Below are 23,912 nucleotides of genomic sequence, written 5' to 3' on the forward strand. Positions count from 1 at the left end.
GTAATTAAAATTGGGTTTCTCATGTAGGTGCAGTTATTTTCATTGCTAGATTAATATCCAACAATTTTCCACAGTTTATTCTCTAAGATAAAGGGTTTTTTTAAACCATTTTGCAAAGTAAAGCTCTTTCCTCCAAGTACTCAGCAAAAATATTTGTTCCAATGTTTAATTCTTCAAGGAGAAAACAGCTAGTGTGTTGAAACTCTTCCATGTTCAGTCTTCAGGAAAATCTGATTTTCTTCTTGGCCAATGGTGTTTATTCCAACATATTTTATCTAATAATCCTTTTCTAAAATTTACTGTTGTTTTTATAATTTTAAAAATAAACTCAAATGGATTTATTTCTTCGAATGGGGAAAAGAAAAGTATTGCGAATTGTCCCATTTGTTTCAAAGCCAGATAATGTCAACATTGTCTTTAAGCAGATTTACACGTCATTTGTTGGTACAAAGGATTAATTTAGCATACACCTGCAGAGAAGTAAATTTGGCTATAAGAGGCAGCACACATAGTACTGAGCTCACAAACAGTAATAAAATTGTGTCCTTGATAAACAACAAGGTCCTACTGTATAGCACACAGAACTATATTCAATATAAACTATAATGGAAAAGAGTAAGAAAAAAATATATATATACACACACACACATATATGTGTAACTGAGTCACTTTGCTGTGCACCAGAAACTAACACAACATTGTAAACCAACTATACTTCAATAAAAAAAAATTCTTAACAAAATAAAAATAAAATTGTATCCTTGGCAAAATAATCAGGACTGAGTGGGTTTGTGTTAAGAGAGACTGCAATCATGGATAACCATGATTTACATAGATACTGTCTATAGCAGGTATAGCCAACCTATACATTATTGTTCCATACAATAAATGATAGTCTTTGCTATTTGGGACTAATAGGGATTGGAAATGGGATTATGAAAATAGGGCTCACACCACACAACCAAATCATTAGATTTGAACTCCCTGATAACATATAGACTTTAACTTGTAAAAATCCGAATTCCTTGCTTCCCCTTAAATCCCCTCCTCATGTCCAGTGTTACCACTGAGTACCCCAGTCTTATTACTCGAGGGTCTCCGTGGAATAACGCTCTGTCTCAGAATGTGAAGACCATTCAGTACAGGTTGTTAGGTTACTACACTGGTTGTACCTCTTAGGCTAATTAGTTGTTCACATTCTCTTTTTTTCTTCCTCACTTGCTGTCTTCTTTCTTAATAACTTTGAAAACAATAAACGTTTCACTTATATAGTTGGGAATCTTTAGGGAGCCATTCTTTGTCTGTGGTTTCCCCAGATTTGAAAAGGTCTTAGAGGATATATAACTGATTTTTGTGAGCCATACTTTTTGAATTTTTCCCATGCCCTGTGATAGACTGTGTATTTCTTTATAGATTTATAGTTGATTTTGCTACACAAGTGGGCCAGGAAGTTTCTTTAAGTTGGCTTTACTAGAACCACTGCAACCTAATGGCCCCTATAGAGCACTGTAAATTGGAAATAGAGCGAATAGTGCTTAGTAAACCCGAGCCCTCATCTTCACGTGCAACCAACCCCCTACACTTTTGGTCATCGGTTTTATTTTCATGTATAAAATGAGGAGGTTTGAGCACATTGTCTCCACAGTACCTACCAAGGTCTAAATGTATGACTCTCTGGTCCTAGGAAATTTATGACCAGTGCTACAGGATTGATGACCATAGGAATAAGCATTTTCAGAGAAAATGGGCTCAGCTTCTATTCTGTATTTTTCTTCTTCTCTATACCAAAATAAATTAAGTTTCCCTAGAGCCTCACAACAGATGTAGAGCATGGAACCAACTCTCTGTGGCTAAACTGAGAGCAAAGTAAAGCTTTGGGTGGTGAGGTTGTCAAGATCCTTTGGGAATGGAAGCCCAAGCTCTCTGGGCAGCCTTCTGATGAAATCACCCTGCCATCTTCTCTTCTCCTCACCACGTCCCCTACGAGTGATCCAAACTTGGTTTAATCAAATCAAGTCAGAAAGGGGAGCGTGGCATGATCACAAACTGATCTACAAGTAGAAAACGGTAAAGCATCAGTCCAGAAGGCTGTGCTCTGACTAGTGGTATATGAAGGATGAATGCAAAGGGCTTTACAATTTAGAAACATTTCTGTGGGTTGTCAGTTTAAAAAAATGGACGTCTCCCATCCACCCCTAGGAGACAATGAAGCCAAATTAACTTTGACCAAAAGCATTTGACATGTTTTCCAATCATTTGCGGTGTACAACCCAGGGTTTTATCAAAATTTTCCAGATGAGGAAATAGAGACACACAGAAATTAAATTATTTGCCCTAGGGTCAGAATTTAACCCAATGCATTTTGCTTTCTGCTTTAGAAAGACATTACCCAAAAGATAACATTTGAAGTTGCTAAAGGCTGTGCTACTTACTGGGTACTCTTAAAAGGGCATTTAAGACTTCGGATTGCCAAGAGATGTTTTCTGTTGAAGTTAGCTGAAGGTCTGAGAATTCTTTTAAAGATACCTTTTACCTAAAAACTGCTAGAAAGCATTGTTTTGGAGGAATTATCCTTTTTAAGATTATATAACAATAACAATTTAGTTTGCAATCAATTTTTAATATGGAATAATGCCACGTGCTCCCTTTCTAGGTATAAGTAGCAGGCAAAAATACCTATGTAACAAGTTAATATCCTACTTACATGATTCTACCATGTAACTCTCACATTCTCTCACTCTGTCTTACGCTTTCAGTTACCGATAAAATAACTCTAGAACTTGATCAGGCTTTATTTTGGCTCTGGGCCTGGCCTTGTGAGAGGTATGCCTGAGTTCATGGAAAGCCAGAGAAATCTAAGAAGGAGAAATATACAAGTGGCCACTTTTCCACTCTGAAGTATTTAACTAGAAACGGTATTTCGTCACAACTGGACATTTCACACACCACACAGAATTCTAGATTTTTATCCACAAAAATGTCCCGTTTCTTGATATGGCATAAAGCATGGATTACAGATCCTGTACACACACACGCGTGCACGCGGATGCGCGCACACACACTTACACAGGATCTATAGATAGATGTATGTATTTATGTATGTATATGTGAAATTATCCATCTCAGCTCAGGCATGCTCTCTGCTCTGCCCCCTAGTGCCCAAGAGAGGAGATGCTATAAAATAGTCAATCTCTGAGCTAGAGACCAGTTAATTAAGAGATGTTTCAGACCCTTACCTATTAGTGATTTTGCTGAACAAAACTTTCACTACTTTTTTCCTTGCGGGAAATATCTATTCAAATAAACTGACAGTCACTCTTTGCCGCCGCTGTTAACGTACTCCACACAAGTGAAGCGTTCTTTACATGTGCCAACACCAGCCATTGACGTCACATTCCATGTTTCAGGGTATCCCACCCTCCGCAGATCGTTCTGCCCATTCGTAACTGGGAACCGGAGGAGGAGCCCCGCAAGGAGGAGGGAGTTGGACCACTGGTGGAACATATTTATGAGGTAGCCGTTGTCTCTGTTGAAATTGTGTTCAGGGTTTGTTCTTATGCTCTTTAGTAATAATAAAAGACCCCAATCTGAGGTCGGAGCTGTTTATAGCCTGCCTAGATTTGTCCTCGTTTGCTCTCATGTTGCAGTGGGTGCTGGGAGCGTCCTGTTAAGTAACCACTCTATGGTCACTTGCTTTTTAGTGGCGAGAGCCATTATACAGTGAGAAACATTTTATCTTGCTCCTGTTCATTTTTAAATGCTCTTTATTTCCTCTCTTTTAATGTTTGGACAGCCTACGTCTAAAAATGACTAGCTCCCTAGACTTTATTTCACTTCTTCCTACATTTTCAGCTATTTTTAAAACCCACCCACCTCTTAAACTAAAGGGTCACCAACCAGAAGTTACCAGACAGAGAAAACTGTATGGATTATTCACAATTGTACCCCCCAAAATGCATATATAATGTGGGTGGATGGTAGATAGGTAAGAATAATTTTACTGTTCATTCGACTAACCCCAATCAGACATGTATCTTATTCTGAGATTTAAAACAGTCCATTGATTTTTCAGAAGCAAACCAGGAGCTCCTGAGAAAGCCCTGATCATCTGATCCCACTTCAAGTGTTAAACTGTTTATAGGGAAGAGCTTTGTGAACACATTATATGAAACATTTAAATTTTTTTATAGTTAGAAACCAAGATATAGTAAAGGGTTAGTTTAATAGTTGTTTTTGTGTTTTTTTTTTAAATAAAGTAAATGCTGGGCTTCCCTGGTGGCGCAGTGGTTGGGAGTCCACTGCCGATGCAGGGGACATGGGTTCGTGCCCCGGTCTGGGAAGATCCCACATGCCGCGGAGCGGCTGGGCCCGTGAGCCATGGCCGCTGAGCCTACGCGTCCGGAGCCTGTGCTCCGCAACGGGAGAGGCCAAAGCAGTGAGAGGCCCGTGTACCTCAAAATAAATAAATAAATAGATAGATAGATAGATAAATAAATAAATAAAGTAAATGCTATCAGCGGAGAACAGTTTTTCCTGTTCATCTTCAAGGGGCCAGGAATGGAAATCTGGTGAAAATTATGTTCCAAGCCATTTTCTGTTTGAGGTTCCTTCTTGGTTAACACTCCCTATCCCTTTCTTGTGTCATGCATGCCACTGACCCAATAATTCTGTGGCTTTCATCTCAAGCTACAAGGGACATGAATAGCATTCTCTAAGGATAACAATAAAGCCATTTCAAAACTGATGAGCTGTTTACATATATGAGGAAGAAGCATCAGCTCCTGTGCAGTGTCAACATGAAAGCCTGCCATCTGCCCAACCTGTGGTCCAAAATCAGAAGCCCTGTCCAAAGCTGGATCAAAGCTTTGGCTTAAGCTCTCTTGATAACAAAAGGATAACACAGTCCCCAAGGACATTCAGATTAAGAACCTAGCTGGAAGAAAAATTATTGTCAAATAATTTATTAAACCTTGTGTGCACTAGTTTCTCCTTAAGAATGGTGAAATTTTAAAGTCTGAAAACATTCAAACTCAATCATTCTCAGGGCAGCCCTGTTTCTAATCTGAGCAAAATGGATCATAACATTTTAGGGTAATAACCAGTAGTGCCAAAAGTAATCAGTGAACATTTCTTACAGGCTAATCTCATCTCAAAATATACTTTTATCAAAGGATGCCATGTTGCTTTGATAATATGAATTAAACAAGCCACCTAATAAGCAAAACCAATTATAAATTATTTTATGGATCATTACAGTTGTCAGAACTGTGAAAAAAAGGACAAAAGGTCCCAGCTAACTTTGAAGTGAATTTTTGAAAACCACAGTAAATTTAAATCCAGTTAATGTTTTGTGTCCTGCAAGTATAGGATTCTTGTGTTCGAAATGTTCATCTCCTTGTGCACTGTGGCCTTTCTTTCCTTGAGATTCGTTGATTAAAACAGAAGGAGCTCAGCTCTGAAATGCACACTTGAAGTGAACTGTGGTGAGCCCGGACCATCTCTGGAATTTGATGGATAGCCATTTTTCCAGAGGGTGAGAGAAAGTGCATCGCATATGGTTGCAATTGACAAATCAGTAGTCAGGAAAGGGGCAGATTTCAATGTAAAGAAAGAATAACCAAGTTTAGAAAGCATATAATTAAAATGGCATTCCTAGCACTGTGATTAGATTAATATAAATGTAAGGTAAACTGCACAATTATCAGACATGGTGAATCTGGTCTTTGCAAAGGAACTCTACCCTTAGAGCTTCACAGATTGAATCGTGTTCTCTCAGCATCAGCTCATCTTGCTTTCAGAACCCTTCTTCCTTATAGAGACTCTGTCTTCCTATTTTCATGGTCAAAGTCCATATTTTGGCTTTGACTTAAAGCCAAAATAAATGCTTCTTTAGAAGATGTCCAGAGTCTATGGAGTTTGATTTCATCTTGCTGCCTTGTGCTAACCATTCCATGATGTGTTCCTTGCTTGTAGCTGCACAATATTGGACCAAGCACCATCAGTGATACCCTTCTGGAGGTGGGCTGGCCCTTCTCTGCCCGGGACGAATTTCTCCTCTACATTTTTCATATTCAAACTCTGGGACCTCTGCGATGTCAAACAAATCCTGATATCAACCCACAGGATATAAAGGTAAGGAGCCTTGTCTAACCAGCAGCTTTGCTCTATTTTTCATGGTAAGGAGAAAATACAAACAGTGGCTTACTAAAAATAAAAAGCAAAGTAATTGTTATTTCAGTGATAATTGATCAGATCTTTGCTTTTACTTTTATAGGTAGAATACCAGATCTAACTTAAAATATCACTCCTAGAAAACTTCAGTTTCTCCTGGTTTTATTGCTCATGGTAATCTGTCACTCATTTAGCCTCTTTCAATATCACCTCTTACATATGGTTTGACTAGCAGCGTGACTAAACCCAAATCAGAAATAGACCCCATGTCATGTTTTGGAGAATTTGTACAAAATGCTGTTTATAAAGTATTTTTGGTATATTGCCAAAAAGCATAAGGATTTTTGCCAAAATGGGCTTTTCCAGATGTTGCCAATAGCAAGTAGTGAAATGCGATAATTTGCCAAAGGCCATCTTAATGCCCTGAGAACCCCCAGCTTATAGAGGCGCCTAGGTCAGGGCTTCTCAAACTCGAAGCGCATCCGAATTACCTGGAGGTCTCTGTAAGACACAGGGTCTGGAGGGGGTCTGAGATTCTGCCTCTCTGCAGACCCCCAACCCGATCACCATCTGCTGGTTTGTGAGTCACACTTGCACTACCCAGGACCTCAAGCATCCACGGAGCTGATTCTGTCCAGATTAAAACCCAAATCTGGCTTTGGGTTCCTTCTGGGAAGGAAAGAAATTAATGAGTGTAAGCTCTTGAAAATGTCACACTTGAATGAAAAAAAAAAAAAATCCCTTGTTAATGAGATGTTGTCCTCAAAAGAGAACTTCATTAACACTCTCTAGTACTGGCAGGGACACGATGTCTCCATTATCAATGGAGCAGAGGGCGGGCTTTGGGAAATACTAATTCAATCATCCGGAACGCAGGTCCGCCTCTGTTCTCAACCAGTGGCACAGGGGCACTGACATTATGAAAGGATTTCTTCTTCAACCCAACATGCCTTTTATTCAAAGAGAGGAAGATTAAAAGGAGGTCCAGTATTCACGGATTTGTGGGGCAACAAGCCTCAATCTTCATGGGGAACTAATAAATAAGGCCACTTGTATTCCCCAAAATTATTTAAAATACTTCCTCCTTGGCATCCTTCCCCCGCCCCACCCCATCTCCTCTCTCTTTGTTCTTCACTGAGATAATTTTAACATCTTCAAGGACAGTAGCTTATTAGAAAATAGTATCTTTAAATGTTAATGGATAACATCTAAGTAATGAAAACGTTCACATCTCTTGTTCTGCAGTTACCTGAGACCCTATTTCAGTCCTGAGATTCTTGGAGCACATGATTATGCAGGTTTCTAACTCTCTTTGAGTGTAATGCTTAGTGTGTATCTGACACTATTTATATATGTTTGTATATATTATGTAACTTGGTGCAGTGTGTTGGTGGTGAGTTATTTTTTTCTTTGTTGCAATTGAACAAACGTTTACAATGGCTGGAATGGTACCAACAGATAACTAGCCTTAAACATTGGCAGATTTGTGCAAACTGGGTGGGAGTATGTCCCCATTACCTGCATTCCCTGCTAGCCAGTTATTTCTTAAAGTATAGACTTTGATTAAAAATATTTCTGAGGCTAGTACTTTTTAAAATGCGACTCAGTTATGCTTATTTTATAAAACTCCATCTGTAGAAACTGAATATAAGATTTGATTACAACAGAAAGTAAGAGCATGCTAAAATAACTAAGTATAACAAGTCGTGAATTCTTGAAATTCTGAATTCATGGAAAATTTGAAATGTTACTACTTTCAGGTTCTCAAAGTACTTTTACCTGTATTTAACAAGAATGACCCAAAGAGTCTAAATGAGCTTTTATCAATAAATAGATTTTAAAACTTGATAATCAATTTTTATATGAGTGGCTATAAACAGTTGAGAGTACTTGGAAATTACTTTCCTCTTAAGCTATTAAATAGTTTCTTGGTGAAGTCACTATTAATTTACTTGGCAATTTCTTTCTTTCTGGATAATGCAAAGCTAAACAGTCTATTATTTGTCTTAAATATGAATTGGAAATTAGCAAATTATTTATTATATCTTGTTGTTGTCAAAAGAATAGGCCAGGTAAACTTTTAAATCTCATATCGATTTCAGATTCTTGCATCAAAGCTAATTGCCAGGGTTTTTTTTTTTAATTGGAGTATAGATAGTTTTATTTTAAACTATCTAATTTTTTTAGAAACTTAGTTCTTTAACTGGGGAGCAGAGAGGGGGTGGATATGGTATAAGGAAAAAGGAGACAGAAATATATTCGCACAGGCAGAATCAAACCACAGAAATATATTCGCATAGGCAGGGTCAAACCACAGAAATATATTCGCAGAGGTAGGGTCAAACCACAGAAATATATTCGTATAGGCAGGATCAAACCACAGACATATATTCACATAGGCAGAATCAAACCACAAACATATATTCGCACAGGCAGAATCAAACCACAGTATTAAATCTTACCTATGGGTGGACGAATGTACAATTCCTTACTATATGGTTCTACAATTTCTTTATGAGTAGAGGGATAGGTGGTGAGTGTCTCTAAAACCTCTGCATCTACAAGTCTTTTCTGAGGATGCTCCAATCAGCCACCAAAATGTCCCAACCATGGACCTATCAGAGAAGGAACCACCACCTCAACTTTCTGAAATTTCTTCCAGAGGATTTCCAGAGTTCCCCACCATGTTTTCCTCTTCAGACATTCAGCTGACTTCCTTTCACAAAAAAATCCCTTCCTCTTGTGTTCACATACAATTTTGTAGTCCACTTCTCCTCCCATGTATATTCTCACTTTTATCCACTTACCACAGAAAATAGCTCTCTCCTTCACTGACTCTTTCCAACTCTCACAAGTTCTCAGGAGATTGGCTTATGAATCAGAAACCATCGGATTTCCTCTGAAACATTTTCTAGGCCACCCACTTTAAGGAACCAGTGCCCGCAACTCTAAAACCTTTGAAATTCCCCAGATATCCTCCGCAGAATCTCCACAAGGCTTCACTCTAATTAAGTCTATCAGCATTTAATGTAATGTACTTAACACAACCGTTTTTTTCCTATTTTTAAAAATTTTTTAAATTACTCATGTAGCAACTGCCCTGGCTTTATTTTTTATTGCAAATACTTTGTTGTATGCATCAAAGCCATACTGTGGATAAAGCAGATTTTCTTGCGGGCTGGCCCGAGAACTGAATCACCATTTAAAACATCATTTCGAAAGAGAAAGGCATTTTGAGTGCCAAACATCTAGCTGAAAAACCTTCTGAAATACAACCCACCTATAAATTAAGTATGCCTTCCAAACGCACTCTCCTCACTTCAGCCTCCAAGTGCAAGTAGGTCTGACCGGGTTCAGTTGTAACAGGAAGTGTACTGTTTGGTTATCCCATCAGTTACCCGAATGTCCACAAGGTTTGAAGAGGAGACACTGACCACGTTGGAAAGCCACCAACCACCATGTCCGTGTTCTCCTAAGACCTGTGGCTGTCTTAGGATAAAGTGGGCACAAGATCTCACCCACATCCCACTCATTTGTTACCCAAGTACAGAGCATCGACAACTAAATTAGGGTTGAGGGCAGGGAGGACACATTCAGAAGGGCGTGAGGTTTTCATCTGTAAGTGCTTGCCTCACGTTAGCCTGCGCGGGGACCCACTCAGCCTGCTTTCTGACACTGTTCAAACATCTGAGCATGGGGGTAGAAAGAAGCCCGGGGAGATGATGGGCTTCAGGAAAAGCCTGAGTGAGGTGCACAGCCCCTTGCGGAGTGCAGCTCAAGCAAGCATGAGGGGTGGCACTTGGGAGTGTCACTGTCACCCCGGCTTTCACTCCCAACTCCAATGAAAAGGCTGTGGTCTCTGGTTTTCTGTTCCACTTCATTTCTCTGTCTTCACAAGCCCGGGGTCAGAAGCAGGTGGCCGTGAAGTTTCTATTTCCAGACTCCATGGTCTAGGACAGGGACAGAGGGTTTGGAGGTGGCCGTTTCCCCACATCCTACCACCTGAAGTATTTTGAAACCTTCAACTGTCTGCCGCACTCCGACCAATCCATTAAATCTAATTGGTTCCAGATCCTTCTTGGAATAAAATTTTAGAATTGGGTAAAGTATTTCTCAACTATTCTAAAGGCAGTAAAATAATGATTTCAAACTACCAATTTTCTTATTTTGGTGGACTCTATCCTAGGGTTGGAAGAGTCCTTCAAACAGGCTACGATCTCTCGATAAGATGAAGTTGAAAAAGTAAACACGATTAAGGAACCAAATTTGCATAGAGAGTAAAGAATTTTTTTAATTGGCAAGATTCTGTCAGGAACAGCCAAGTATGAGATGCTGGGACACAGAGCTATGGAGTGTAAGACTGCGCCCAGAGAGGAAGACAGACAAGGTGGTCAAGTCCAACCTGCATTAAGATCACAGTAGAATGTTCTGGGGCTGAGTTCAAGAAAGGAGAATCCTGAGGTAAAAATGATCTGACGGGGACTGGACTAGGGCAACTGATAGCAAGAGAGAAAGCCAAGGTATGAAGAACTGTCTTTGGAGCCGTGGAAAGCAGGAAGCTACCACTGAGAACTGATCTCTTGAACAAGACCATTCCCACAGGAAGTCCAAATTACAACCGGAGAGTGCAGACATGGAAAGCAGAAACACAGAAACTGTTCATCAGGGATTATAGCCCTGCAAATTGCTTTTTTAAATCAGACAGTGGCTTGGCAAACTTGCACAGTTTTGTCTTATCCTTAGGAGAATTTTCTTCCTTCATAACTGCCTCCATCTGCTACTGCTTTTTGTTAATTCAGAGTGCAGGACATTTGGTACTTCGTAGGTCAGCAGCTCCCAGCCCAACTCTCTCTCTCTCTGTCTCTCTTTCCCTCTCTCTCTCCTGCCCTCCCCTCCCTCTCTCCCCTGACCTTCCCTCCCCCTCTCCCCCTCCCTCTCCCCTCCCTCTCCCCCTCTCTCTCCCCCTCCCTCTCTCCCCTCCCTCTCTCCCCTCCCTCTCCTCCCCCTCCCCTCCCTCTCTCCCCTGCCCTTCCCTCCCCCTCCCCTCCCTCTCTCCCCTCCCCCTCTCCCTCCCTCTCTCCCTCTCTCCCCTCCCTCTCCCCTGACCTTCCCTCCCCCCTCCCTCTCTCCCCTCCCCCTCTCTCCCCCTCCCTCTCTCCCCTCCCTCTCTTCCCTCCCTCTCCCCTCTCTCTCCCCTCCCTCTCTCTCCCCCTCCCTCTCTCCCCTCCCTCTCTTCCCTCCCTCTCCCCTCTCTCTCCCCTCCCTCTCTCCCCTGCCCTTCCCTCCCTCTCCCCTCCCTCTCTCCCCTCCCCCTCCCCTCCCTCTCTTCCCTCCCTCTCTCCCCTCCCCCTCTCCCTCCCTCTCTCCCTCTCTTCCCTCCCCCTCTCCCTCCCTCTCTCCCCTGACCTTCCCTCCCTCTCTCTCCCCTCCCCCTCTCCCTCCCTCTCTCCCTCTCTTCCCTCCCCCTCTCCCTCCCTCTCTCCCCTGACCTTCCCTCCCTCTCTCCCCTCCCCCTCTCCCTCCCTCTCTCCCTCTCTTCCCTCCCCCTCTCCCTCCCTCTCTCCCCTGACCTTCCCTCCCTCTCTCTCCCCTCCCTCTCTCCCCTCCCTCTCCTCTCCCTCTCTCCCCTCCCTCTCTCCCCTCCCTCTCTCTCCCTCCCTCTCTCCCCTCCCTCTCTCCCCTCCCTCTCTCTCCCTCCCTCTCTCCCCTCCCTCTCTCCCCTCCCTCTCTCCCCTCCCCCTCTCCCTCCCTCTCTCCCTCTCTTCCCTCCCCCTCTCCCTCCCTCTCTCCCCTGACCTTCCCTCCCTCTCTCTCCCCTCCCTCTCTCCCCTCCCTCTCCTCTCCCTCTCTCCCCTCCCTCTCTCCCCTCCCTCTCTCCCCTCCCTCTCTCTCCCTCCCTCTCTCCCCTCCCTCTCTCCCCTCCCTCTCTCTCCCTCCCTCTCTCCCCTCCCTCTCTCCCCTCCCTCTCTCCCCTCCCCCTCTCCCTCCCTCTCTCCCTCTCTTCCCTCCCCCTCTCCCTCCCTCTCTCCCCTGACCTTCCCTCCCTCTCTCTCCCCTCCCTCTCTCCCCTCCCTCTCCTCTCCCTCTCTCCCCTCCCTCTCTTCCCTCCCTCTCTCCCCTCCCTCTCTCTCCCTCCCTCTCTCTCCCTCCCTCTCTCCCCTCCCTCTCTCCCCTCCCTCTCTCCCCTCCCCCTCTCCCTCCCTCTCTCCCTCTCTTCCCTCCCCCTCTCCCTCCCTCTCTCCCCTGACCTTCCCTCCCTCTCTCTCCCCTCCCTCTCTCCCCTCCCTCTCCTCTCCCTCTCTCCCCTCCCTCTCTCCCCTCCCTCTCTCCCCTCCCTCTCTCTCCCTCCCTCTCTCTCCCTCCCTCTCTCCCCTCCCTCTCTCCCCTCCCTCTCTCTCCCTCCCTCTCTCCCCTCCCTCTCTCCCCTCCCTCTCTCCCCTCCCTCTCTCCTCTCTCTCTCCCCTCCCTCTCTCCCCTCCCTCTCTTCCCTCCCTCTCTCCCCTCCCTCTCTCCCCCACCCTTCCCTCCCCCTCTCTCTCTCCCCTCCCTCTCTCCTCTCTCTCTCCTTTCTCTCCTGCTCCCTGATAGAGGAATTTCATTCACCTGTTACTTGTAACACTACCTGTAGTAGTGTTACATATCACATTACCAATTTTCAGCCACCAAAGACAATACACTTTCTGAGGTCTATTTCTCTTTGCCTTATCTTCTCTTTAAGATGGTCTTCAAGTTCTCATGTATATTTCAGAATGTAAAAACACATGTCCAACAACTAAGCTTCAAAATCACCAAAGGAGTGAATTGATTCTTTCAGTTATGCTTTGCATGAACTGTTCAGAAGGTTAAAAAACAGTTGTGGTTTTTTTCTCTCCCAACAAATCCTGAACATTTATGTCTTGAAGAAAATGACCTGGTGGACCGACCCCTTGGACTTGTCTGTGTTTCGATTTAATTACAAAGTGTCACAGGAGAGAAGGGCACCACCTCTTGTGGACTAGGAATATCTAAAATCCAAAGGCAAATGACAAACAATTTGAAAAAATAGTATGTGTTGCGTTTGTTTGGATTCACAGAGCCCTTAATCTAATGTCACCCAACTCTTTTCTTCCAAAGCTGCATTTACAACTGCATTGCACATTCCAGCCACACAGCATCCCTTTAATCTGTAAATTTAAACCTATACTAGAGTAAGAGTTTGTGAAGATTTATGAAAATAGAAAACTCTTGTTGGGGTCAGATTCTGACTAGCAGCTGGGGAGAGAGCCATATTGCTAACAATTGTTTCCTTATTGCAGAAAGAAGCAATTTTCATGTTTGTTCTAAAGAAGATAACATGAGTGTTTACCATCAGCTTCCATGGCACTTAGCAAACATTACCCTGAACTGAAAGTCCGCCTAACATAGGCGCTAAGGGGCCAGCCTCCCTCACCCCTAAGGGTTTCAGATTAAGTAAAAACTTGACTTATGGGTTCATGATCCATTGTGAAACAGGCTCTGAAAATTCATCTGGAAAATAGCCTTTAACTAACTGTTTACATTTCTTGGATCACTTCTACCTTGTTTTTGGGGTTGTATTTTGTTTTGTCCTTTGAAATAATTTCTGGAATGCCATTTGAGAAAACTGTGTTGTGAGCCATTGGAAGACTTTCTGATGATGGTGTTTAAGCGTGGCATTCCTCTGTTTGTAAAACAATGTCACTAAAAGAAAGAAACACATTTTATCAACCAACTCCTGCTGTGTCATACGTTCATTCTGTAGCTCAGAGAAAGTCCTTTTTTACCGAGAGACCACTTAGAAATATTTGTGAGAAATGGTACACCAGGGACCACCACAATAGGTTGTGTCATAACCTTATCTGTACACAAGCTGCATCTGATATGAACACACAGGAAGTTGAAGAGTTTTCTTCTCTTTGGGCTATTATTTTACTACAGCTACTACTACTACTACTGCTGCTACTACTACTACTACTACTACTACTACTAGGCTATACCTTGGGAATAAAAAATATTCCCTAGTTCTTTCCAGCGTCTCTGCTCTATAGTTGGGTTACTTACAAAGTTGACATGTCTCCCAGTGACCTATTAAAAAAAGAAGAAATTGGACATAACAAATCTCAAAGCAAAAATTACACACACACACAGAGTGTATGATGGAAAACATATAAGGGAATCTTAAAGATTTCCACAATTCTGAATTTTCTGTCTAAGCTCTTACGCTGTAAAGATTCCTCTGTCAGATTCTCCACCGTTGAGTACCCCTGAGCTAACTCAGGGCTCTCCTGCCATTGTCCTGGAATACTGCAAAGGCTGTGGGGCTGACCCGCAGCCCATTCCCAGGCCCCTCGTCATCCCAGTGCTCTGAATATCACCTCTAGCTACCTGACCTCTGAAATATTCCGTCCAGCATCCAAGACTCTAAATCAATCTCCTGCTTTTCTATTTTGCTCACTTCCTCTCTCCACTAGCCCTTTGCTTCCTTGATATGAAAACTTTCTCTGAGTCAGTTCACCCACCCAACTCCCAAGGCTGCCTTTGGCCATGCTTTCTTTCCTGCCAAGCCTGGAATCCACAAAGAGCTGGTTGAAACATTCCTGTACAAGCTCCCTTCCTTCGCCTCCCCTGTCCTCTGTCCTTTCCGAGTCCCTGCACCCTCCCAGGTTTTGGCTTCTCTCCCACTTAGCCTGCGGGCTCGTTGCAGACCGGGGGCGGCTCGCGCTCACTGGGCCGCAGCATCTGCAGACTCCCCTCTGCCATCCGATGGTCTCTCCCTCCGGCTCTCCTCACCAGCTTCTCCGACCTTCACTCCTCTCCCCGTACCTCCTATCCAGTCTCTCGAACGTCACTACTATTAGCAGGTGACCTTAAAGCGAGACACTCTTCAAGTGACCCCTTTCCCATCCCAAACCCCTCCTCGCCGCCCGCCTCCCGCCCACACATACACCTTCCAATCGTCGCTCCCGCATCCTTAGCTCCTCTCAGCACTTTCAGAGGAACGCTCTTCTCCCAGTTTCAACTTTAACTTTGCTGCATCGACTATTCCTCCTGTTTCCTGTATCTGCAACCTCCTCTCTACTAGCTCCTTCCTTGGAGCCTATAAAGTTGCTTAAATTTCCTCCATCTTCAAAACAAACAATCAGCAAATAACTTGCCTCTGTGTCCTCTTCCAAGAACGGATTTCTTTTCCCTTCCATTGTTAGCCAAGCTTGCTACCCCTACCTCCTTATTTCTCTTTTACTCTTATTATAATTTTTTTGGTTTTCATCTTAAGAGGTACTAAACGTCCATCATAGGAATATATCAGGCAAGATGTAAAAACATAAAGAAGAAAATATTTAATTTCTAGTAATGTCACCACCCATTTACTGTTATATTTTCTATTTATTTATGCATTAGTTTTTCACTTCACCCATAAACATTTCATTGTATATTGCCAATAATTAAGGACACTCTTTAGAAATCCATAATTCCATTATCATACCTAAAAAGTAATTAGCAAAACTTCCTTAATATCATTAAAACTCCACCACTGCCTAACAATTAGATGGCTATTCTAAATAGTCCTATTTCTGACACACAATGTAAATAAACAGCCATTTTAAGAAATCATATTATGTGTGTAATTTTGTAACCTGCCTTTTCCTCTTGCTAAGATCTTATATCTTTCTAAATTACTACATAGCTCTACATCATTTTAAAAAAACTGTCCAGTAGTCTTTTATATAAATGTCATAACTTTTAAACCAGCATCCTCTTTATGCCCTTAAAGCTTTACGTTACTATCTTTTGTCTCTGTTATAAATAGCTGCTAAGAATATTCATGTTTTATTTTGCTTTGTTTTAGTGCTTTCTTATTTGGAGGATGAAGCTGCACCTCATCTCTTAGCCGTTAGGAATTAGTTAATATGAGAATAAGATCAAGATTTAATTTCATACTTCTTCAAATAATTATCCATTCCTCTAAACCCATTCATTCTTTAGCTTCTGTGGTTCAGTTTCCACCTATACCAATCCCCTGCTCAGGAAAGGGCATCCATGACTTCTTTTTTTCTTTTTTTGAAATTGAGATATAATTGACATATAACATTTTATTGTATTCAGATGCACAACATAATGATTCGGTATTTGTATCTATTGCAAAATGATCACGATGTCTGGTTAACATCCATCACTTTATATATTTAGAAATTTTTTTTCCCTTGGGATGAGACCTTCGAAGAGGTACTCTCTCAGCAGCCTTCATATATACACTACAGTATTGTTGCTTATAGTCACCATGCTGTACATCCCATCCTTTATAACTGAGACTTGTACTGTGTGATCCCCTTCACCCATTTCACCCACCACTGACCCTCACCTCTCACAACCACCAATCTATTCTCTGATAAGTTTGTTCCCTGATTTTGTTTTTATTTTTGTTTTTTTAGATTTCACTTGTAAGTAAGATCATAAGGTCTTTCTGTGTCTTATTTCACTGAGCATATTGCCCTCAAGGTCCATCCGTGTTGCCACAAACGGCAGAATTTCCTTCTTTTTTATGGCTGAATAATTCTGCATTGTATATTGTTGTATATGTTTAGCACGATTTCTTTGTCCATTCATCCGTTGTTGGACACTTAGGTTGCTTCCAGGTTTGGCTATTGGAAACAGTGTTGCACTGAACATGAGTGCAGATAGCTTTTCCAGTTAGTGTTTTTGTTTTCTTCGGGTAACCATCCAGAAGTGGAGTTGCTGGATCGTATGTCCATAATTTCAAGTGACAAATTCAGTGAATCCTTTTAATTCTAACCTTTCTTTATTCCTCTGCAGGATTTAACATTCTTAGTCACTTATTTTTCACTTATTTTTCTTTTCTGCTACATTCTTTTGGTCAAGCAAGTCCCTGAAGCCAGTCCAGGCTTAAGGGGGGGATTAGACCCTAACCTGTCCATGGGAGGAACAGCAAAGAGCCCATTAGTCACTATTTTTGCAACTTTCTTTTCCTGAGGCTCCTGTAGAATCACACTTTCCTGGGTTGTCTCCTACATCTGATTTCCCCCCTGTGACTTTTCCTGGCTGGGTCTCCTTCCTCTCTTTTTTTTCTGATATTTGTTGGGATGTTATATATGACTCTATGCTTCTCATTTGACATTTTCTCATGGGGCAACTCAGACCAGTTGGCAGACAGTGACTGTACAGCTTGACAGGTGCTGATGGAGAGCAGAGCCATCATCTGGAACGTCAGACAGGCCTCAGGGAATCAGCCTGGTGCAGGGCAGGAGCGGAGCGTGGTTCTGCTCGCTGGGAAGCAGGATGCCCGGGCCTCTTGATGAAAAGGGGAGGCTGGGGCAGCAGGCAGAGGTCAGCATACAGAGGGTTGTGTCATACCAAGAAGCCTGGACTCTATCTTTCTGTTGATCCAGTAAATTTGTCTAGGTTCTTAGGACATAATGAGTACTATCATTTCAGCTGCAGTGTAGGAATATCTTTTTTCATTCCACGGAGATGAGCATACTAGGATTCTTCCTGGGACTACAAAAAAAAGACTGGGTAAAAGAAGATGTGCTGTCAGGGACGGGCAGTGGAGAGCAAAAAATTAGGCTTTATATTCAGTCGGTCTAAAATAAAGAATTTTGATGGGATACTATGTGTGATTTATTGGAATTCTCAAAATATTTATTTGGTGATCAGATATGGCCAGCACGGAGCCTGAGATAACATCGTACGTTCTGGAACAATTGCAAAACAAACTAAGGGCTGAAAACAAGCTCCATCAGGGCACAGTGCTCACATGGTGTGCTAGGGAAGAGTCATTTTCATTACAACACAGTTCTCTCCTGAGGGAGCGCTACTTAACAGCTACAGGGTTTGGGGCTCAGACACGCCCAAGTCCTTGACCACATCTGGCTGTTTCCCCACCATCAGCACCTCACTTTTCTGCCACCTCAGGATGCATCTCACCACACAGAACGTTCCTCGGTTCCCTGCTCGACAGTGAGAGCAAAGTGATGGGAAAATGACAGCTCACGCTTAGAAAGTCACTTCCACCTTCTCTGCCCTTATGGAGAAATCACTTCTGCTTAAAATCTTATGCTTACAAAGATAAACTTTCCAGGAGTGCATTCCCCGGGCTTCAGGAATTCCTGTAATTGGAGAATGGAAAGGCTTGTTTGCCGCCCGTGGGGTTCATCTTGCTGATGCGTATGCTTGTGGTGAATGAGAACTAGGTCTGAATTCTCAGGTGAATCACAGTCAAGAAAAAAAAATTGCCTAGCACTCAAGGCTAATGAAAAGGTACCGAGTGCTCATGTACCTGATGTGCTGTTTCTGGCTCGCTCTTTGCAGCCCGCTGCCCCGCCCGAAGACACGCCTGAGCTGAGCGCCTTTTTGCGAAACTCCACTATCCCTCATCTGGTCAGGAAGAGAGATGTGCCTGCGCTGGAGCCTCACAGACAGAGCCCCGCAAAGATCCTGGTGAGTTGTCTCAGTGCGCGCATTTTGGATTGGACAGAATTCCCAAATGCATGTGGTTTTAACGTCAAGTACTGCTTTTCAGTCCCCTCCCAGGCTCAGATATGCCCAAATTTTTGGCAGTACGTATTGTAGATGTGAAAGCAACTACTTTTTTTTTTTTTTGTGATATAACCTTTTCACTCTTCTGAACCTGCCCTGGGGGCCACATGAGAGAAATAACAAAGAAAACATAAAAGGTGACTTTTCATGCATTTCAAGAAGACAAAGATTCAGTCATCAGCGGGTCCCCAGACACTGAACTGGTGAGAGTTTGAAGTGAGCCTGGAACACTGCCCATGCAGTGGGTCCTTGGGGTGTCACACTCCATTCCTGAATCTCACAATTCTCTGCTGCAGTGGAAGAATCGAGAATGGTATTTGCAGATTTCCTGGGCCCAAAGCAGTGGGGTCTGTGGTGGATCTAGCCTGAGCTTAGTCAGCCCTTCGTAAAACTGTGGACGGCATTCATGACTCAGCATTTTTTTTTTTTTTTGGCCACACTGCGTGTCATGCACGATTTTATCTTAGTTCCTGGACCAAGGATTAACTCCCTGCGCCCTGCAGTGGAAGTATGGAGTCTTACCCAGTGGACTGAGAGGGAAGTCCCATGACTCAGCATTTTAGATTCAGTTTTCCCACTCATCCCAATGTGAATGTTAATGCCATTGGTTGCATGTGTAAAAAAGGTTAAAATGTTGTGGTTTTTTTCAATGTATGTCTTTTTAAAAAATTTATGCCAGACCTGACATTATATAATGAGTGTACTGTCTCAAGAATCTTTGATCACTGTAACAAACGATAATAAAACCTACATAATCTCCCAGCACTTCACAAGTAGAGACACATAGGGATGGGTAGGGCAAAAAGTAACCAAATATATAGAAAAACAGCAGTATAAAACAGAATTTTTCAAGTCAGGATGACAGACTGAACACATGTATTTGCCTAGTTTTCTTCCCCAGATCCCACCGAAAAGACAATAAAAATTTAATTAGTGAAAATGTATGTCTTGAACATGCTCTGACATGTATTTAATTCATCTGGACCATACAAACAGTTTCAAACACGGAAATGGCCACAAAGTGCAAGGAGCAAGTCTAACATAATCAGTTAAACTTAAATCAAGAGAGGAACATTTATTATAATATTGATAGAATTACCTGCAATTACATGGCAAAAAGCTATGGCAGTTGGCAGATACGACTCAAGTTCCTGTAAATTTTTATGGCACTGTAATATTTTTCAAAACATAAGAGTAGGAAATCTATATGCTATGCAGTTTAGGATAAATTAATAAAACTAATATTATTATTTTTTAAAAGTTTCCAGGAAGAATGATAGAACAGAAAACAATGATTTAAGTTATGAGGTTGTAAGGTACAGCATGGTGACTACAATTAATACCATACTGCATATTTGAAAGTTGCTGAGTGAGTAGAGCTTAAAAGTGCTCATCACAAGAAAAAAAAATTATTTAACTATGTGTGGTGATGGGTGTTAAGTAGACTTATTGTGGTGCTCATTTAACAATATGTACAAATATTGAATCATTTCATTGTATACCTGAAACTAATCGTGTTCTATGTCAATTATACCTCAATTCTTTTTTTTAATTTTATTTTTTTTATACATCAGGTTCTCATTAGTTATCTATTTTATACATATTAGTGTATAAAGGTCAATCCCAATCGCCCAATTCATCACATCACCACCACCCCCCCACCGCTTTCCCCCCTTGGTGTCCATACGTTTGTTCTCTACATCTGTGTCTCAATTTCTACCCTGCAAACCGGTTATCGGTACCATTTTTCTAGGTTCCACATGTATGCATTAATATACGGTATTTGTTTTTCTCTTTCTGACTTACCTCACTCTGTATGACAGTCTCTAGATTCATCCATGTCTCTACAAATGACCCAATTTTGTTCCTTTTTATGGCTGAGTAATATTCCATTGTAGAAATGTACCACATCTTCTTTATCCATTCGTCTGTTGATGGGCATTTAGGTTGCCTCCATGACCTGGCTATTGTGAATAGTGCTGCAATGAACATTGGGGTGCATGTATCTTTTTGAATTATGCTTTTCTCTGGGTATATGCCCAGTAGTGAGATTGCTGGGTCAGGTGGTAATTCTATTTTTAGTTTTTTAAGGAACCTCCATACTGTTCTCCATAGTCACTGTATCAATTTACATTCCTACCAACAGTGCAAGAGGGCTCCCTTTTCTCCACACCCTCTCCAGCATTTGTTGTTTGTAGATTTTCTGATGATGCCCATTCTAACTGGTGTGAGGTGATACCTCATTGTAGTTTTGATTTGCATTTCTCTAATAATTAGTGATGTTGAGCAGTTTTTCATGTGCTTCTTGGCCATCTGTATGTCTTCTTTGGAGAAATGTCTATATAGATTCTCTGCCCATCTTTGGATTGGGTTGTTTGTTTTTTTGATATTGAGCTGCATGAGCTGTTTATATATTTTGGATATTAATCCTTTGTCCGTTGATTTGCTTGCAATTATTTTCTCCCATTCTGAGGGTTGTCTTTTTGTCTTGTTTGTAGTTTCCTTTGCTTTGCAAAAGCTTTGAAGTTTCATCAGGTCCCATTCGTTTATTTCTGTTTTTATTTCCATTACTCTAGGAGGTGGATCAAAAAAGATCTTGCTGTGATTTATGTCAAAGAGTGTTCTTCCTATGTTTTCCTCTAAGAGTTTTATAGTGTCCAGTCTTACATTTAGGTCTCTAATCCATTTTGAGTTTATTTTTGTGTATGGTGTTAGGGAGTGTTCTGATTTCATTCTTTTACATGTAGCTGTCCAGTTTTCCCAGCACCACTTATTGAAGAGACTGTCTTTTCTCCATTGTATATCCTTGCCTCCTTTGTCATAGATTAGTTGACCATAGGTGCGTGGGTTTATCTCTGGGCTTTCTAGCCTGTTCCATTGATCTATATTTCTGTTTTTCTGTCAGTACCATATTCTCTTGATTACTGTAGCTTTGTAGTATAGTCTGAAGTCAGGGAGCCTGATTCCTCCAGTTCCATTTTTTTCCCTCAGGAATGCTTTGGCTATTCGGGGTCTTTTCTGCCTCCATACAAATTTTAAGATTTTTTTGTTCTAGTTCTGTAAAAAAAATGCCATTGGTAATTTGATAGGGATTGCATTGAATTTGTAGATTGCTTTGGGTAGTATACTCATTTTCACAATGTTGATTCTTCCAATCCAAGAACATGGTATATCTCTCCATTTGTTTGTATCATCTTTAATTTCTTTCATCAGTGTCTTATAGTTTTCTGCATAAAGGTCTTTTGTCTCCCTAGGTAGGTTTATTCCTAGGTATTTTATTCTTTTTGTTGCATTGGTAAATGGGAGTGTTTCCTTAATTTCTCTTTCAGATTTTTCATCATTAGTGTATAGGAATGCAAGAGATTTCTGTGCATCAATTTTGTATCCTGCAACTTTACCAAATTCATTGATTAGCTCTAGTAGTTTTCTGGTGGCACCTTTAGGATTCTCTATGTATAGTATCATGTCATCTGCAAACAGTGACAGTTTTACTTCTTTTCCAATTTGTATTCCTTTTATTTCTTTTTCTTCTCTGATCGCCATGGCTAGGACTTCCAAAACTATGTTGAATGACAGTGGTGAGAGTGGACATCCTTGTCTTGTTCCTGATCTTAGAGGAAATGCTTTCAGTTCTTCACCATTGAGAATGACGTTTGCTGTGGGTTTGTCGTATATGACCTTTATTATGTTGAGGTAGGTTCCCTCTATGCCCACTTTCTGGAGAGTTTTTATCATAAATTGGTGTTGAATTTTGTCAAAAGCTTTTTCTGCATCTATTGAGATGATCATATGGTTTTTATTCTTCAATGTGTTAATATGGTGTATCACATTGATTGATTTGTGTATATTGAAGAATCCTTGCATCCCTGGGATAAATCCCACTTGATCGTGGTGTATGATCCTTTTAATGTGTTGTTGGATTCTGTTTGCTAGTATTTTGTTGAGGATTTTTGCATCTATATTCATCAGTGATATTGGTCTGTAATTTTCTTTTTTTGTAGTATCTTTGTCTGGTTTTGGTATCAGGGTGATGGTGGCCTCATAGAATGAGTTTGGGAGTGTTCCTTCCTCTGCAAATTTTTGGAAGAGTTTGAGAAGGATGGGTGTTAGCTCTTCTCTAAATGTTTGATAGAATTCACCTGTGAAGCCGTCTGGTCCCGGACTTTTGTTTGTTGGAAGATTTTTAATCACAGTTTCAATTTCATTACTTGTGATTGGTCTGTTCATATTTGCTGTTTCTTCCTGGTTCAGTCTTGGTAGGTTATACCTTTCTAAGTATTTGTCCATTTCTTCCAGGTTGTCCATTTTATTGGCATAGAGTTGCTTGTAGTAGTCTCTTAGGATGCTTTGTATTTCTGCGGTGTCTGTTGTAACTTCTCCTTTTTCATTTCTAATTTTATTGATTTGAGTCCTCTCCCTCTTTTTCTTGATTTTTTTAAAAAAAGAAAACAATCACTAACAGCTATAGAATTCTCATATTCAGTGCCAATGAGAAAGCCCTCTGGCGAACCAATGTCCAAACCTATGGGAACCAACAATTTGGAAAATCAAGATTTGAATATATTTTCGATTTTCCACTTTGGTGTATTTCTCATGCATACGCTGAGGCAATGGAGTTCAATAACTAAAACTCCTTTGAATATTTTATTCACTTCTGTTGTTAGGTCAGATTTTTTCCCTCTTTCTCTGTCTCATTAAAGCTTTTTAACACAAGACTATTTTTAACTTCTGAATATCGTAGAAACGTATTATTTACAGATGCGAGCAAGGCGATCCTTTATTTCCGTATCTGGTTTTGCTAACTCATGTTTTATTCCCTTTCTCTCTTATTGGTTCAAAAATTGCAAATCATCCACCTCCCCATGTCCTCAAGTCAAAACACTTCTGGATAGAGAGTGATTATGCAAAGTTTATTTTAAAATCAAAAGCTAAATAAGACCTCCTACAGTTTTTATTTAGTTAAAAACAACTTATGAATCCCATTTCTGATTAGGAATTTGAAAGTGCAAAATGCCAGCATCCTGTGTTGGGATCATAATTTCCAATTTGCATAGGAAAAATCTGTATCTGTTAACATGGAACTATAATTTCTCCTCCGCCTAAGAATATCCTTGCCTTTCTCATCTTGGGTCCCCGCTGCTTTTGTACTTTTCATCCCATCTCCTCCTCTCCAAGCTTTCTTTTGCTCC

At 41.4% G+C, this 23,912-nt stretch overlaps 1 protein-coding gene across 2 annotated transcripts in view; it reads left to right on the forward strand.

Moving 5' to 3' along the window:
- The window catches only part of ITGA8 (integrin subunit alpha 8), a gene marked incomplete at both ends in the record, with an annotated part of 189,259 nt that overhangs the window by 136,675 nt on the left and 28,672 nt on the right, over nt 1–23,912 (forward strand). For both annotated transcript variants that reach the window (XM_079699618.1, XM_079699617.1), the window contains 3 exons: nt 3,408–3,513; nt 5,974–6,132; nt 18,496–18,624. In XM_079699618.1, coding sequence (XP_079555744.1) covers nt 3,408–3,513; nt 5,974–6,132; nt 18,496–18,624 — 394 coding nt within the window. The remainder of the gene's footprint in view (nt 1–3,407; nt 3,514–5,973; nt 6,133–18,495; nt 18,625–23,912) is intronic.

Source organism: Hyperoodon ampullatus, assembly GCF_949752795.1.
Source record: "Hyperoodon ampullatus genome assembly, chromosome: 3".
Classification (NCBI taxonomy): domain Eukaryota; kingdom Metazoa; phylum Chordata; class Mammalia; order Artiodactyla; family Ziphiidae; genus Hyperoodon; species Hyperoodon ampullatus.